The sequence below is a fragment of the Acanthisitta chloris genome, unplaced genomic scaffold (genome assembly GCF_000695815.1).
Source record: "Acanthisitta chloris isolate BGI_N310 unplaced genomic scaffold, ASM69581v1 scaffold23674, whole genome shotgun sequence".
Classification (NCBI taxonomy): Eukaryota; Metazoa; Chordata; class Aves; order Passeriformes; family Acanthisittidae; genus Acanthisitta; species Acanthisitta chloris.
In genome coordinates this window covers 114,233-131,789 of record NW_008671326.1, presented here as the reverse complement: position 1 = coordinate 131,789, position 17,557 = coordinate 114,233, and the positions used below count along the sequence as shown (strand labels likewise).

The window sequence follows — 17,557 nt, the reverse complement described above, 5'->3', positions numbered from 1 at the left end:
GCCGGGCCCTGCCCTGCCCGCGGGTACCGGCCCACAGCCAGGACACCTTCCTAGCGACTCTCGGAGAAATTACAGCTGTATATACGGTATTTAAAGAGAAGAATTATTTTTCGTGAGAAAAGGAGCCTGATCTAGTGACCTTGTTTTAATAGCCTTAGCCCCCGAGCTTCAACACTTAAGTTATTGTGAGGTGTCTTGTTTGCTGTACTCTGTACTAACTTAGCCGAGAAGGTAAATGTTCATATTAAGAAGTCAATGTTAAGTCATATAATAGCTAGCAAAACGTATGGGAAATTAATTGTGCTGTCTGCTTAATTGAAATACGAGGCGTTGGCCTTCTGTAGCTAAGTACGCATCTCTCGCTTACTCTGTGTCTCTAGCGACTGTGTGGTAGGTAAACCACACGTCTCTGCCCGTCCCCAAACCCACTCTGTTAGTGGCTTGTCAGTGTGGCTCGGACAGTGGCCAGAAGAGCAGTTCTGTCCGGCCGGGCAGCGTGTGGCCCTGCGGCAGGCAGGACCATGTGCACAGCTGTCCCTCCCGGGCAGCCTCCCACCCCTCCCCTGCGAGCTGCGCGTTTGATGTGAGCTCCTCGAGTCTTGTGAACAGCTGAAATTAGGACATGAAACAGTCTTTAGACAAGTTGCTAAAGCGCAGATGACAGGCTACCTTCCTCTTCCCTAACAAGACCTACCTTTAGCAAAGCAACCTGCGGTGTGGATTCCCTGGCTTTGATGATGCTCTGGCCAAAGGCTTTGAAATGCCATTGAATTTACCAGCTACCGACATTTCAGCTGGCATTTATTTATTTACTTATTTAATTTTTCCACATGAGTGCTTGTTTCTAAATGTGATAGCAGATGAGGCTAAAAACAAGGGCAAGAAAATTCAATAGAATATTTAAAACAAAGCTCATGCCTTTCTTGAATTCAGCAGAGCAAAGTGGGTCAGCTGGTGATTTCTGAGGAACCAAATTGATCCCAGTTGTAGTCTTTGTTCTAACAGTCTCTCTGAAATGAGCATGCAAAATATTTCAATCTCTTGATTAGCATCCTCTAACGCAATTATTTCTGTAGTTTTATATTTTGTTACACGCAACAAAAGATTCAGATGTATCATGCCCAAAGGCTGCAAGCAAGTGGTAAGTGCTTTATTTTAAATGTGCTTCATGGACCTTGTCATTTTAGTTCCAGGACCTGGACAAATGAATTAATACAATATAACCTAATGCAACCAAGATTTGCTCTCTGACAAAGGAGGCTAAACTCACAGCTCGCTCTTCTCATGTGACAAAAATAAAGCATGTTATTTCAAGTTGTGCATTTTCCCGTCATTTGTTGGTAACAAAGGCTCAGGTAAAAATGCCTGTTCATGCAATTAAATGAGTTCATCCCTGGAGAAGGTCACTGTGTCTTCTTAAAAAACCATTATTCTCCTTTCTCCACTTGTGTAGTCAAAGATGAAGGGCTCCAGACCACACAAACCTGATGATTATTAACCGCTCCTACAATTAGCACTCGAACAACTAGCCTGCAGAAGGGAACATCCTTTGCTTTATGTTACCTGCACAGCTACGTGTAATGTATTTACTAGATCTGGGGAGAAGTTTTTAGTCTGGCATTCTTGTGATGGGTTGGGAAAGAGCTCTTAAGAACTCGTGTGTACTTTTTAATACAAATGAAAACTAAGCTGTGTATTGCACTTAACTGCTCCGTCCGCGTGTAACACACAATGTTTCCATAAATTGGAGTAAGAATCTAATCATTGAGGTGAATGACTAATATACAAAAGGTGGTAAGAATAATTTTATTGTATTATTAAATAGCACGTCTTCTTTTCAACCATTACAAATTTGTAAATACTACATGAATGACAAGGCATAATTTATCTTTTTATTGTTGCCCGTATGATATATTTACACATGCAGTTAGTACCGATGCCATGCTACATTTTATTAACAGCATTTTGTTGTTTGCCAGACTCAAAATGTGAGCATTTCATCTTCTGTAGGAAAATACCTCTGGGTGGGTGGAACTTGTGTACTAATCTGCACTCAGAGGGTTGGAATTGTCAGCATTTCAGGCCAGGCTCCTGGAGCATGTTCCCTTTTCTTCACTAGTACCCATCATCACAGCAGTGAATTTCTATCAGGAAAGTGTTTTTAAATTTTTTAATGTAAGAAAAAAGAGTATACATCTAGATGGAGCGGCCCATGATAAAGGCTAAAACTCATGAAACTTGATGGCATTTACGATTGATACCACTTGGAAAAGCAAACATTATAAAAATATTTGGAAGCCAAGCATAAGTAGACTTTCAGCACAGGGATTTTTTTTTTTTTCTGGCATAGATTATCTGCGAAGTTATGAAATTATAGGTTACTTTGTGAAGAAAGAGTTGGTGCTACGAGCAAATTATCTTGTTTGGATGCTAATGCTTGAAAGGCTGTTGAACTATTTTATTCTTAACATAAATAATCTATACACATCCTGTGCATTAACATTTTGACATCTGACAAAGACTTTACAAATGCAACTTCAATTTAAAATTGTACATTAATTTTCAAATTGTACATATTTCTTTCTTTGCTACAGAGAAAATTGCAATGGGGCACAATAAATATAGTGTAATCCAACTGTAGTCTCCAATTCCATATGTGGCTCAAGATCAACCAGAGTTAAAAATGATTACTGTTAAGATACCATAATCATCCAGGAAGGTAAAAGGTGCAGGGGCTAAACTGCACTGCAAAGAAAAAAAAAGGCAGACTGGAGTTTGATAAAAAAAAAAGCTAAACTATCAAAGTAAAATTCCAGTGTCACTGTTTAAAATAAACATACATAAAAAGGGTATGGGGGGCACGGGCACACACATGAGACATTATCCTTGAGTGAAAGGTGTGAGCGGTGGCTAGAAGAAAATGGTGAGTGCTGTGGGAAGGTTGGCCAACTGCTGTTCACTAGAAAGCTGCAGGCATCTTGCCACTTAGGACTTGTTGGCTGAGCCAGAGGAGCGGCGCAGTTTCATGGACATGCGGCTCTTGCTAGTCCGAGGAGACATTGGAGAGGCTAAGTCTGTTCCATCCACCTGTGCTGTTGCTGCTGCTGGAGTTTCTCCCGGCTGAGTCTCTGGGCAGAAGCCTGCAGAGGACAGCAAGAACCAGATGGGTCAGTGCTGCCTTCTGCGCTCGCAGTGCGGGATCTCTTAGCAAGGGGCAGAGAGGGATTTCAGTGCTGCTGTCACTGCCACAGCATCTCCTAGCCTTTTATCAGCTGTGGGTGATGGTACTGCTCATGCAGTTAACAACTGCCACAAATCCACCTCTAGAGGAAAGATGATGCCAGAAACCACTGAGCTATGGGACTGCAGAACCCCCTTGTGCTCAGCAATTGAGGCAGCACTGAAGTGGGCGACATTCTCCTGCTAACCAGGAGAACAAACACCCCCTGTTCCCTTGCAGGGATGGGGAGTCATTATTCAAGCCACAACCCAGAAGAATCCAGTCTTTAATGAGAATATGAAGGTTAACAGCTCATTGCGCATGAAGGGAGCTCTAGGAATGCAGCTGAAGAGGTGGAGCGAACTGGGGGCCAACTGGGAGAGCCAAACATTTCCTCCCATCCCAACTTTAGTTAGTACTTTAAAAGGCAAAGCCCTACAGGGCCCACAAGGCAGAAGCTTGAACAGATAGTACTAACTGGTTGCACTATACGTTAACGTTTCTTTGTAAAAGGAACAAGATGAATTTGAGACAATGATACGTAATTCATAAGCCCAGTGCCCAGAGCTATGCTCCGGTGGACCCCGAGTCCTCACTGCAAGAGGACAAAGATCTTCCTTACAAACAGCCTGTCTCCAAACCTTCCATAGAGATACAAAAGGAAAAGGAGAAAATATGAAATCCGAATTACATTCTCCTTCCCATGGTAAAGAAAATTAATACTATGAACGCCCATCCATAAAACTAAACTGCATTTTAATTAGCCATTTACAGAGACTGACAGTCTAATTGAACTCAACTACCCCAGTCACCACTGAAGGCTTCTGACTCATATAAATTACAGACAGAAGCTTAGTCCTGCAGGTGTCAATAGAGAACCCCTGCTGACTCCAGTGAGCCAGAAATCACTTGCTATTTCTTCCACATCATGCTATTGCTGGTAATTCTTTAAAACAATAATGCAATAATCAGAACCAAACATCTTTCCCCCTCCCATATATAAGGGGTTCAAAACCCATTCAAAACTGGTCATGATTTATTTTGAAAGATTCCTCTAAAACCAAATGAAGTTATCAGGTAAGAAGTCTAAGAGTAGATTTAAAACCTCTCAGATTTAGCGACCTGGCTGTCCTCCTTGCCTCATCCCTCACCTACCTCCTCCAGAGGGACAGCACAGTACTTTCTATCTGCAAACTGACGTGCCCCATCAGAGTGACAGGGGAGAGAAAGGGCTGTTATTTGTTCCCCAGCTGGTGACAGTAATTCCATTTATGAACTAGGTACTTCATTGCCAAACAATCTGGAAAAGCATGATAATGCCTGACTCACTGTGCCTTATAGAAAAAGGCAGGCAGGGAAACATGCACTCTCATTTTCTGAAATTCTATCTTGTTCTGATTTTACAAGGAATTAAAGCATTTCAAATGGTGGAAATTAGAGAATAGAAAATAACCATTGTTGTTTTGCACAGCATACCATTCACAGCTAGCGTGAAAGACCTTCCGTTTCAAGCCTTTGCCCTTTACCTTGATGTGGCCAATGCTTTCTAGTGGAGGTTTTGGAAGGAGAAGAAATATCACAGCATTTCTTTCTTTGTTGAGAATGAAGAAGTGATGAGGAAGGAGGAGTGGAAAGAAGTGAGGAAGGGGGAGGAGAAAAGATAAAAGATAACAGGTGTGAGACATGAGACACGAACCGCAGAGATTGAAGGGTATTAACAGATGAGCACAGAAAACGGAATTTCGAATTTCATTATGCAATTGCTGCTCATGCTACAGGTTAAAGAGAGTGATGAGTTAGTTATGTGCAATGAAGCAACAGCTCTGAAATCCGGCATCATACTTACCAACTAGGCATTACAAGAAAAAAAAAAGGAAGGGAGAGAGAAAGAAAAGAATTCTATAACATTATCCAGATCCAGCAACCTTATGAATAGCAGCTGAGATACATCCTAAACATTGTCTGAAATGCTTGCTTAACATCTGTGAACACAGTTAAATACTCACACACATACACACAACTGAGAAGGAAAAACGAATGGCAACTCAATATATGGCTTCTGCTCCCCAGCTGTTTCACAGTACTGAATATGTGAAAATTATAGCCAGTCTCATCATGAGACTCCTGAAATCACGGAAAGAAAAACCTTCTGCATCAAAGGGTTGGACCCTAGTATGAAATTTTATCATGGGTTGGATAAACAAAACCTTAACCCGCCCCATTATTTCAATTACAGCACTATTCCAGTCACATCTTAAAATTTTGTTTCTAATTCCTGCAGACAGAAGCACAAATTCGCATTTAATCACATTTTTAAAATGAAACTTAGAGCCATTGAAGAACAGAAGTCATGTAAAGTGATTTTCACATCTGAACATATCACACCGTAAGAGTGAAGAATAACAGCACTTAAAATATATCTAAAGTCTGACAGCAATCAACAGACTAATTAGTAACTAGATTTCTTTGGATTTTAGATAATCATATAGATCAATATATACATACATATGCACATACACACATGTGGATATTAAATGTGGTATATACAAATTTTGCAGGTTTTGCTTCCCCTTTAGAGTTTTAAAATCTTCAGTATAAAATGTTATTATCTTTATCTCTCTCCACAATAAAATACTTAGTTATCCAAAATATAAAAATAGGGTGAAATATGAAGGCTTTATTGACAATTGATGTGGAGCCAGAAAGTTCTATAAAATAAATAAAATTGATGTGTTTGGATTTGTAAGAGGCTGAAAAAGGTCTGGAAGTAATCGATATTTTTCTCCTCTTAGGCTTGACAAGTGACAAATATCATAGCCTGATGAGGTATGATATTTTGGGGCCATAACGTAAAGCTGTTTCAATTGATTTTGAGCACGGAGGTGGGTCAACAAAGTTGAAATGCGACATTTTCACACTCCATTTGAAAAAATTTAGGATGTCCTGATCATAGTATGTTGGTTATTTGGCTCAGAAATTCACTATTTAAATCTAAAATGGAATCCTAACTACACACAGACTGAGTTAGAAGTGAGGTGAGCTGGAGGAATCTGGAGGTATCACAACATACGCATTGCCAGGACTCATCTCACTCATCAGTTCTGACTTTCAGAGGTGAAAAATTCACCAAGCAGAAGCCTGACAGGGTGCTGATGTTAAGACAGGGTGCTGCATGGTAAGACTACTCTCACTGCTTCTGGCTTAATCACACCTCATTGTCTGGATCAACACTGTCCTGAGTGCTGTCTGAGAATGACCACAGAGGAAAATATAATTTGTGCGTGTTGGTAAATTTTGATTTGCCTTTTAACTCGAGTGTGTCCCACCTGACCTTCAGGGAAGAGGTCAGTCAGTTTTGTACAGCCTGTGTGCTTCACCACCTTTACAAATTCCAGTCCAAGTCTGGCCAAGTTGTCTGTCATGCTCAGCAGAGCCTTGCTGGAGTCAAGTCAGTTAAGTCTCACTAATTTTGTGAAATGAGGAAAAGAAGCAAGAAGCAGATGTGGAGAGAAAGACTTCAAAAAGCAGTTGCAAAGCAAGGCAAAAAGGTGAGGAAAAGATGGTCTAAAGACCCGAGAGACTGGAACTGGTAGAAGAGATAGAGCTAAGAGGCAGACATGAGAAAGAAGCAAGAAAAAGATTAAGTTTATGGCAAAACAGCAGCCAAGTCCATGTCCGGTGAAGAATTCTCTCCAGAACCTGGCTGGAACCATTCATGTTAGGTAAGCCTATTCCTCTGTGTCAGCTACTATCTGTGAAATCCACTAGCAAAATTCCCAGTCTTTCCACTAGTGGAGATTAAGGCAGAGCTCTTAATTAAACTCTTGTTTACCATTACTACCAATTATTGTCCTATCTCAGTCTGCAGGAGGTGGTGGTGGTGGTGAATCTAGAGGTTGCAGTTTTGCTTATGTATCAGGTGGCTGTTAATCAGTGTTACAGAATTTCTATTTTGCCCTTGCTTTAAAACAAAAATGGAAGCAATTACAGAAGGAAAATGTCACAAGACAATAAAGTCAAACGTTCAAAAACTAAGAAATGCCAGGATTAAAATTTGATTTTGTGCCCTTGTGTGTATGCACAGGATGCTTTTTGATTGGACAATCATACTCTTTTCTTCAGTGGACCCATTTCATTAAGTGTAGAAAGTTGATCTGTTTAGGTTTCTAGCAGTCCTCGCTGAATTTATTGCCTCAGAGTGTTGAGGACCCTCAGTGTACCGTCACCCAAGTGGTTGACTTAAGGACAATAGTTTAGAAACGCATAAGGTTTCAGCTTCAGCTGTTCCAATATGAAATTTTTGGAATGTCAGAAAGTTTTGAGGTTTTGCTCTGACTTGGAATGAAAAAAAAGTCTTCTTAAGTTTGGACTGGAGAAGGGATAACGAGAAACTCTTCCAGCTCTGCCACAGAGCCCTCATTTCTGTACTTCAGCTTCACTTCCAATGACAAACTTGAACCACCACCACCAAGTGTTACTCAGACCCTGTTACGGTGAGGAAAGCACCATCATTCTCCTCTGTGAAGGGGTGGTACAGGGCCAAAAAGATTATTGGTTCAAAGATCCACAGCAAGCCAGAAGCAGAAGCAATTAAGATGCAAGCTGCTGAATTTGAGTTTTTCCTGTGAAAGGCTGAAGCATCATTACCTCTACACTGCCTGCTTCCCTCCCTGTACGATGGCATCCCCATTGGATGGAGATTGGATTGAGAGTGGGACAGCAGAACTGTTCTGAATGCAGGCCTGAAAACACAGGAATGATTGTTGGGGCCAAAAAGCCTGATGCTTTTGTCACAAGAAAAATACTATGACTTATGTAGAGAGGCCTCTTCTTTATAAGGCTTACTGTAATGAGGCACTAGTCTTAGTAGGAAGAAAGGGAACAAAAGAAGACAGAGGAGAAACAAACCCAAGGCATGAGTACGTTTTAAAGCTCAGAATCTTAGCATCATGGGGTCAATATGCCCTTCAATATAATTGAGCTTACCATTGACAGTTCCCTCAACCTATTCTGGTGTCAGAGAGCTGGTTCACTCAATAGCTGCACGGGAAGAGTTACTCTGTTTAGCACAGTATTTGCAGTTACTCTGTTTAACAGAGATAGCACAAAGTAAAAAAACACAGAGGCAGCTGAATTACATTCTGTGATTAGGTACAGGTAAATCTCAATTTTTTAAAATGTACACATTCACTACACTAGTCAGGTTCCTGAACATGGGAAGGTGGATTTATCAGATATTTTGTCAGGGCAAAATAAGCTTCTAGATAAAACAGCAGCTGCCACGATCACATTGTATTGAAGAGCAGCCACTGTAAAGAGAAACAGCTTTTGCTGAGGGCTGAGCCTTTGATAAAATATGCCAGTCTGAGGAAATAAAATTTGTTACTGAATGGCATGCTCTCTATTTGCTCTGATTATCAAAGCTTGAATGAAAAGAAAAATGGCATCGTGAAACAGGCCAAAACCAACAAAATGACAACATCTGGTGATGGGCTATAGCAGCTTCATAGTTTCTACAGATCTTTCTTAGATGAGAAAAATGTATAGAATATTTTACAAAATTAAACATATTCAGCAATTGTAATCTTGAAGATCACAATCCAATTAAAGAATCAAATCTATAATATCTAAAATGTGGATTTTTTTCCTAGTCTCTTCTGGTCAATTATTTTTCATTAAAAGAACCCCCAGACATAAATGAAATATTTTGTATTTAAAAAATGTGATATATTTTTAGAAGCTGGTCAGAAATTTTCAGATGACATGGACACATCTGGCGGGGAGCCTGCAGGGTTTTGTCTGAGTCATCTTGGGAGTGATGAACACATGTGGATTCCCCAGCAGGACTCTAGTGTCACTTCTGTGTGCAGTCCTGGCAGGGTTCAGAGCTCTGTACCTATCTTCCAAGAAATGCACCTGTTGAAGGGGCCCTGGAAACGTAGGGGTATCTATTTTTTTAATAGCACACCTGGCGGATTCTTTCCTGGGATCACGGTCCATTGGAGATTCGGGTCATCTGTAGCCACGTCACTCACAGGTCTGCCCTCGCTAGAACTGGAAACCAGTGGTTTCCAGGCTAACCCCAAGCCCTGAGGTAACCTTTGCAGCAGAACACTGCAGTGTTATTCCATACCTGTCTCAGGCTTTAGGATTTGTGCCCTCCAGAGTCAGTGTGGAGGCAGATGGCGTGGTGCTACTCCAGGCATGCTGTCCTGGAGCTGAGTATCAGAGCTCCAGGAGCCCCATGTGGAACAGGGTCAGGCTGCAAACAGGAGTGCCAGAGCATCCCCAGCTTCCCTGGGCCGAAAGGAAAGCTCAGAGTTGGGCAGATCTGGGGACAGGGCATTTGACTTTGACACTGGGTCACACTGTGCTGCATGTCTGTCCTAGGGAGCTGCTCCCAACACTGATGTCTTCATCAGTTCCACTGCACAATGCAAGGTCCAGAAGAATGTAGCCCTCACGAGAGGAGATTGTGTTTTTGTGATATGTAAACACACATGCACATGTGCAGATGTGAAATGTATCAGAAGCTCCTATTAATGAGATTCCTACAGAAAATTATTAGATTTGACAGAAAGTTGAAGTTCAAAATCAAGTTTCTAAAAAATCATAACCTCTTTTCAGATCACATTAGAGAATACCAAGTATGACTAGGACAATTTTAAAAAGAATACAGGAATTGCCACTTTAGAGCAGTGTACTCTTGATGCACCAAACTAGCACAGAAAAGCAGCTTTGCTTCACCCTGAAAGAATGAACTTAGAGGAAGAGGGCAGAGCAACTTGGCCTGGAATGGGAGTTCTGAAAACGAACAGGCAGAACTGCTACAAGTGCACTAGAATATAGATTATATACTAGCCATACAAAAATGTCTGGTGTTGAATACTTAGCAGGTCCATTAGGCAGGAAATGTGGCAAGGACTCGTATTGCTGGTTATTGTTTTTAATGTTTTTAGTTACAGATTTTTCCTATTCAAATAATTTAATAGATTAAATTATGTTGCTATTTTTAATACTGATTTAATTAGTTTTAAATTACTTACTTTTAATTTTGTTTCCCTTTGGTCTCAACTATTTGCACTAACATAACTATACCACTTAGATTTTGAAACTGCACCTCATTTCTAGTTATGGTTTATACTTTCAAGTAAAGGAATCACAACACTTTAACATCTCTCAGTCGTTCTTTCTGTAGTCCTATGACAATTCTTGCATAATTTAGAATTAATTTTTGCATATATTTTTGCATTTGAGAAACAAATTTTGAGGTAACAACTTGCCAAATTATTCCTACAAAATTTATTTTATTTAGGTTTACAGCTTTTCCATGGAAGCATTTTGATTATCATTAAATAAGGTTTTCTGAACAAGGAATTTCAAGTGTTACACATTCTTCTTCTCCTTCTTTCCTAGGTTATCACTGCAGAATGTTTTACAACATCAATGAAAGACAGTACAGGGTACAAAACACACCACTGCCATCCAGTACTACTTGTTCATGCTGAGAAACAAAGGTCAACACAATAAAGTGTTACTCGTTCAACATCTGTCTCTATCATTAGTTACCTTAATCCCGGAACGAGTGTTAGTGCTTCATGCAGACCTGAGGTTAGTAAAAGACTAAAACTTTCAGAAGATGTAGTGGTCATTTCTCAATCAGTGTGAAATTCTTTTTAGTGTGAACAAGGAAACAAGGAAAGTTCGCATACAATTTGGTTACAAGCTTAGTGCTCTAGTAAAAGTAAGAGGAATAAAGGGGGTTTTTGGACACTTTGTCTTACCTTCAGATAAACAGAACTGATATTTAATGATCTAAAAAGAGGGGAAATAAAATAATGAAATAATCATAAGGAGTTCAAGAAATGTCAGAACAGGAAGGCCTTGAGTTACTCATTTTCTTTTACCGATTTTCTCATTAGTAACTGAAAATGCAGTATCCTCTTATAAAACAGGTATTTTACTGGAAAGCAAAAATTACCTTTAAACCAACTTTGCGACTAATAACCTGGTAACAAAACTACTAATTGCAGGGCTCAGATTTCCAGTCTAAAACTTTACATTCTAACAAGGCAGTGAGCCTTAAAGCTTTCTTATGAGGAAGGTGTACTTGAAGAATGCTTCTACCTGAATTGGCCTTCAATGAAAGAGTACTAACACTTCCATGCAGACTTTATACAGGAGAATGCGATAAAATTTGCTGTAAAAATATGGGGTGTGGTTGCTACGTTAAAGCAGTTTACAAAATCTGAATGCCAGGCATTGGCTCATGATGCCAGAAAACAGATTAACGTTTTAAAGACAACTTTGCCCAGGTTCCCAAGCATGTACATGTGGTCTCTCCAATTAATGGCAACTCTTAATGATGTGCAAAGGTCTGAATTTTTAGCCTTTATAAGTAAGGATACTGCATTTCAAGTAAGATTGTATTAAAACAGTCCTTTACTGCACTTCTTACCCGTCTCTGAGGGCAGATGGTGATAAGGTGCCGGACAGAAAACCTGAGCAGCAAAATCTTCAAACGTTGTAGGCTCTAGATGATGTTGAACAATTGTTTGCAGGTATCGTGCTCTCTCCTCATAACTGGTTTAGCCAAGAATTAAGGATGAATTTATATTATGCATTGTAACTGCTAAATATCAGAATTCTTGTTTTTGTTAAATACATATCATGTGTTTCAGTGACTGTACACACTTATTTTTAATTCTTTACATAACTGTGATATTATCTGATGCACTGATGTAACATGAAGTGTAAGATAAACATGATTAATATAAACCTTATCGTTCAACTGCATTTTTTACATGGCTGATGCAAAACTATAATACTGTTTTCAAACAAGAGCAACTTAAATATTGTCTTTTAAGTAACCAATTTGACTATATTTTGGTCACAACTAAATATAAAAATGTTTCCACTTTTAAGAGGTGTAGTGTGAAATACAACCTTAGCATTAACAAAATAAATTATTTTGCACTTTTCCATAATGAACTGCTTCCATAATCCCTAAACACACACACGGCTAAGATAAATACATAGTGAAATTTCAGTATTGGGAGAAACACCTTGTCAATTATGCCATTAAAACAAGCAAGAATATTTGTAAAGAATCCACAGGACCCTTAAATACTGGTTAACAGGGTGTTGGCAGGGCACTGACAGCAAAATACTGTACTTCTTCCTTTTCCCTCTGTTCTGCCCCTCTAATATTATTGACAAGAGACTGGTATCTTGAAGTGTTGTTGTATTTGAAGAACCCTCACCAGGCTTCTTGTTCCAGCAGGCCCGATTGTGCTGTTAGCACAGAGAGAGCGAGAAAAAGAGAGAATATTTCTGCTGTTCATGAAAGCAACTATGGAAATGGCTGTCAAAATGTAGAGCAGCAGGCAGCAACATACAATTATCAAGAAAAACTACCATGCTGACTTCATGTTGTATAGTTGCTGAACTGAGAAATCAGTTAACCTTTTCTCTCACAACTTTCAAAGTCCTTGAGCTGGACTCAGTATGTTGAATGAGGGAGATCCTCTCCAGTTGTCTCATAGAAACACAGAAGATCAGAAATTTTCTGTGACATTTACACTTGTGCCCACTTTTGTTTTCATATTTTATTTGTAGATAGTGAGATCATTTTCTTCTTACACAGTTCTGTTTTCCTAAAAATCCCCCAAACAAATCAGCATGCTGTGGAGGAATGCACTCAGAATAGGTTTCTTGAAGGTTCTGCGTTCTGATTTCAGGTCTGCTGCTCTTTTAGGGGGGATCAGGGACAGTGAGGAAACTACCTTTCTGACTCAATTTCACCACCTGTGAAATGGAGATAATATTCATCTTGTGCACAATTTTTAGCAATCCAAACTTAAAAACTGCATTACAAGTGATAAGCATTTTTAATAACAAGTGCTAACCTTTAAAACATAAGTTATTGCTGATCATTATGATCAGCAATAAAATTCTCAGCACCAAATTGAAGTTGGAAACAATACTTTTCATATTAGCTCACAAAACAATACTTAAATGATTACAGGACTTTTCCTACTAAATATTTTTGCATTTTTTTCTGTACAATATTTACTGTGGATTTTACAGTCTATCTAAATATGAAAATATGTACAGAGAATACATTATCTGGAAACAACTTCTAGTGAGCAAAATTATTTCCGTCATAGTTCCTTAGGCCATAACTTGGTTACATAGTGAAACTGGGAAACCATTTTCCTTCCAAAATCTGTGTTCCGAATTCTTTCTCCATCCAGAGACAGCTGAACCATGGCAGAAGTTTCAGTTTGGAGAAGCTATAATAGAAGCACCGGGACAAGAGAAAATATAAAAATCTCCCATTGTAACAGTTCTTAGGTTGGGGGATAAACACAGTATTGAGCCTTAACAGAGGAGAGTAATATAGCACGGTTTTTAAGAGACTATGTATAAGTGGCAGAGGATGAAACTGATGGTTGAAGTCTAAATAATACTACGTATCTCACAACTTGTTGAAAAGCACTTTTTTTTCATTGGGGGAGATTCACAGCTGCTGAATTTTCTGCAGTTAATAGAGTCCTTTGATTCACAGCAGTGCCCCTTGCACAAAAAATACTGGCCTTTGTGTATTACCAGAAACTAATTTTCTATTTGGCTGAAAAGGGAAAAATGGGGTTATTGCTTCTCCCTCCTACAGAGCTTTTCATTATGCCTGATGCACTCAACTTCTAAGCTCTTCTGAGAAAAAAAAATAACTGAAGAGGCAAGAGGTAGAAAAATGAGCTTGTTAGCACATTAGAAGTGAAGTATCTTGGTGGGCCCTAGAAATTCCCAGTGGTGTGTTAACTTATCACTCTATGCATGCTGGCACTGATAGTCTCCCAATTGATCACTCTCTTTTCGCACCAAAGGTGCTGCCAGGAAGCAAAGGCTGAAGGCCCACAGGAGAACAGGCTGCTATCAAAACAAGCTGTTTTTAAAAGTCTGCTTGAATGGGTAAAATGTTTCATGAAAAAGTAGGGTAGAGACACCTACCTGCTTTTAAAATGCTCTACTTTCAGAGGTCTCTAAAGGAAACCTTTTAGTTTATCCTATTATATCCAAAGCTTATACACAAATAAGGCAAAATGAAGGAAACTTACTGCTTTGAACATGACAAGGACATTCCCATTCTCCAATCTCAGTACCTATCTCCTAACCAAATAAAGAAGTCTCGACACAGATGCTGACTGAGGAGGATAATGATGTTTTTGTTACACAGCGGAGAGGATATGCTTATATCAGTTCTAGAAGTCTAATTCAAATGCACACTTAGTACACCCAGAGAAAAGTAATTCAGCTAGCTGTGGTGCTGCTTGTCCTAACAATCCACAAAACCATCTGCAGCTTGTTAAAAGCATAACCGTGCTTAAGAACAAAACAAAAAGCTGAGGTGAATGCCAAGTCCAAGACTCACTCTATTCTGCACTAAGAAATGACATACTCTCCTCAGAACTTTTCTGTATTAGAGACTGCATAGATGAGATTAGGATACTTTCATCTTCTACTCACTTATATCTTGAGAACATTCTAGTATTTTAAAACTCCCAGTTTACATGCTCTTGTGGCTGAGATAATCTAGCTGTACGCTGGATTTGAACGCAACTGTCTGCAAGAGTGATCATAAACCCACAGTAGCTAATTTCTACATTACTTCTAATAGGCCAGACATTTATTTCTTTAAAACACTGCTCTCTAGGAAAGAGTTATTAGCACCTACAAAATGAGTGCCACATACAAACTCAATGGCTAGTAATAATAGGGCAATGCAAGCTGTATTCTTACTTCGAGTGGATGTTGCCACTGGCATCGGCAATTAAGATGGAATGGGAAGGATGCACAGACAAACCAATGGAGAAAAACTGGCACAGAGAGTGACTGAACACTTAAACAACAGTGTTGTGAAGTTTTTGCTTATGAAGAAGGTGCTAACTGGAACAAAAGAGAATGGATAAGAAGGTAAAGTATACATTAATTATACAGGCACTCGCTCAAATCTGTCAGCTAAAAACTTGTAGATGCATAGTCTGCAAAAAGCATAACAAAAATCTAATTACTTCATTTTACTTTCTCAGAAGTTCTGAAAAATAGAATCAATACTAGAAAAAATCAGGACTCATACCTTTATAGGTCACTTGGGTTGCAGTCACTTCAGATAAAATTTCATTTACATTACAATCCATTTCACTTATTCTCTAAATCTGCAATTATTTCTATTAATAATTACCTGAAAAGAGCTATTATCTGAAAATACTGTACTTTCCATTATTAGACCTGTTGATTTGCACTTGGGAAGAAGCACTGAAAGCCTGGCTGTCAGATCACCTACTTATGCCTAATCTGCCTGAAAAACAACATCTCATGTCTTCACCTAATAGCTCTCCATCTCTGTTGATTGTGTCACTTCCAAGCTTTAGATTCCTATGGCAGAATATATCTACATCTTGCAGACTCTTTATGCATAATCTAAGCTAAAACTTTTTCTAGCCATCTACCTGAACAAATTACCTAGGCTCTTATCTCACATCTCAGTTACTGCCACATCCTTTTCTCTGGCCTCAATAAATGCATATCTACTCAGAGCATTGCAGAACTCACTCTCTGAACATACTACTTAGAGTGCATTCTCTTCAGGTATCTCCATCAGTCTCCACTCTCTAGCACAAATGCAGGCTACTTATTTGAACGTCACAGTCCATACCTATTTCATCAATTTTATCAAAACCTCTCACCCTCAGTCAGTTAATGCAGGCAGACACTCTCACTCATGTGGCTTCTTATGCCAAGCACCAGGTCTCTCTAAGTGTCCACAAAACAATCCTTGCCATTCCCAAACTCTCCCCTTTGCTATGATGTTTAGCAAAAATGAAAGCACCTTGGAAGACTCAGTCCATTCTGTGCAGGTTGCACAACTATTCATGTTGTCTGTTACTGTTTCACAGTACCCTGAATTCTGTATCTGCCTTCATTTGTATTCAGTTTTATACTTGGCTTTTTTACTTCTGAGGGTCAAACATCTGTCTTGTGCTGTACTTCATCTCAGTATATTGAGACTGGAGTCTATGCTAAGCATATATATGTACCACAATGGTATAAGCAAAACAGGTCTCCTCTGCATCTTCATCCACCATGGTAATCCCTTTCCTTTAGATACATAATGATTCCCTCACATTGCCAGTTTGAAAAATTTTATTCTGTGGCTTTGTCATTCTTCAGTTTGGTAAGAAAACCTGTTTGCTACATTTTGCCAAATTTCTAGTTCTTTAGTCTTTACTTTTTCTTTCCTATAATTTAAACTATGGAATCTCAACAAAACCCCATACTTTCCACTGTTTAGCCTCTTCTACTGTATCTGTCTTTCAAGACCTTCAGTTGAACTCATCTCATAGTAATTTCCATAGATTTACTGTGTCATTCTAACTATGTTTTCTTTCCATTCTGCTTCACACCTCTCAGTTTTAGAGCTAAATAAAATTCATTACAATAAATATATCTAGTATTTTGGAGTTAAAGAGTAGATGCATGATTACTGTTACAGTCATCCAGGGAATACCAACCCTAAAACGACATTAACCTGAGGCTGAAAAAAAGAAAAAAATGTTGAAAAAGTTTAAACAGAGTAAAATTCCCAAGACTTTATTTAAGGACATTCCACTTCACAACTATGTAATCTATGTATTACTAGAACATCCAAGTGCTAGATTAACAAAAGGGCTGGAGAAGAAATTCCAGTCCCTGCTCCAAAGACCATCTGATAACAAATGCTTCCTGAGCAGGGACTGGAATCCAGTGACTCTCCCAGGAAAGTACCATAACCATCAGGCTATACAGATGAGCATGTACTTTCCCTGTGATTCAGAAGAGATCTTCTTTTATGAAACGAAGAGCAATTTCAGCAGGGAACTGAGTGTGCCTGATTACAGAATGTCCTCAGTCTCAATGGTTAGAATAGTTTTGTGAGAGGCAGGAGATATGGCCTCAAAATTGGAAGCAGCTCTCTCATTTCCTGGCTGACTGATATAACAAGGGAGTTACCTCCTGTTGTGTTTGTGTGGGCTCTAATCCAGTGAGAATACCTGCAGAATCCTTTGCACTGCTGCCCTGCAGGTCAGGAGAGCAAAGAAATATCCACCTACTCATTGGACAGAAACAGTCATGAACTGGGCATTAGGCTATTTGGGATATAGCAAGGATTTAGGCAGCTGTAATATATGCTTAAGGGGGCAGATCTTTGTAGATCACTTCAAGATGATGCCTGGATGATTTAAAATGTATCCAGACCAGTATAGTTCAGTAAATACCACAGAACTATGAAGATCC

The 17,557-nt window shown here is 39.2% G+C and overlaps 1 protein-coding gene across 1 annotated transcript in view; it reads right to left on the bottom strand.

Annotated features, from left to right (window-relative positions):
* Positions 1-2,156: 2,156 nt before the first annotated feature.
* The window catches only part of RALGAPA1 (Ral GTPase activating protein, alpha subunit 1 (catalytic)), a gene marked incomplete at its 5' end in the record, with an annotated part of 124,739 nt that continues 109,338 nt past the window's right edge, over positions 2,157-17,557 (bottom strand). The window contains 3 exons of the mRNA XM_009074066.1: positions 2,157-3,140; positions 4,697-4,811; positions 11,679-11,803. Coding sequence (XP_009072314.1) covers positions 3,044-3,140; positions 4,697-4,811; positions 11,679-11,803 — 337 coding nt within the window. The remainder of the gene's footprint in view (positions 3,141-4,696; positions 4,812-11,678; positions 11,804-17,557) is intronic.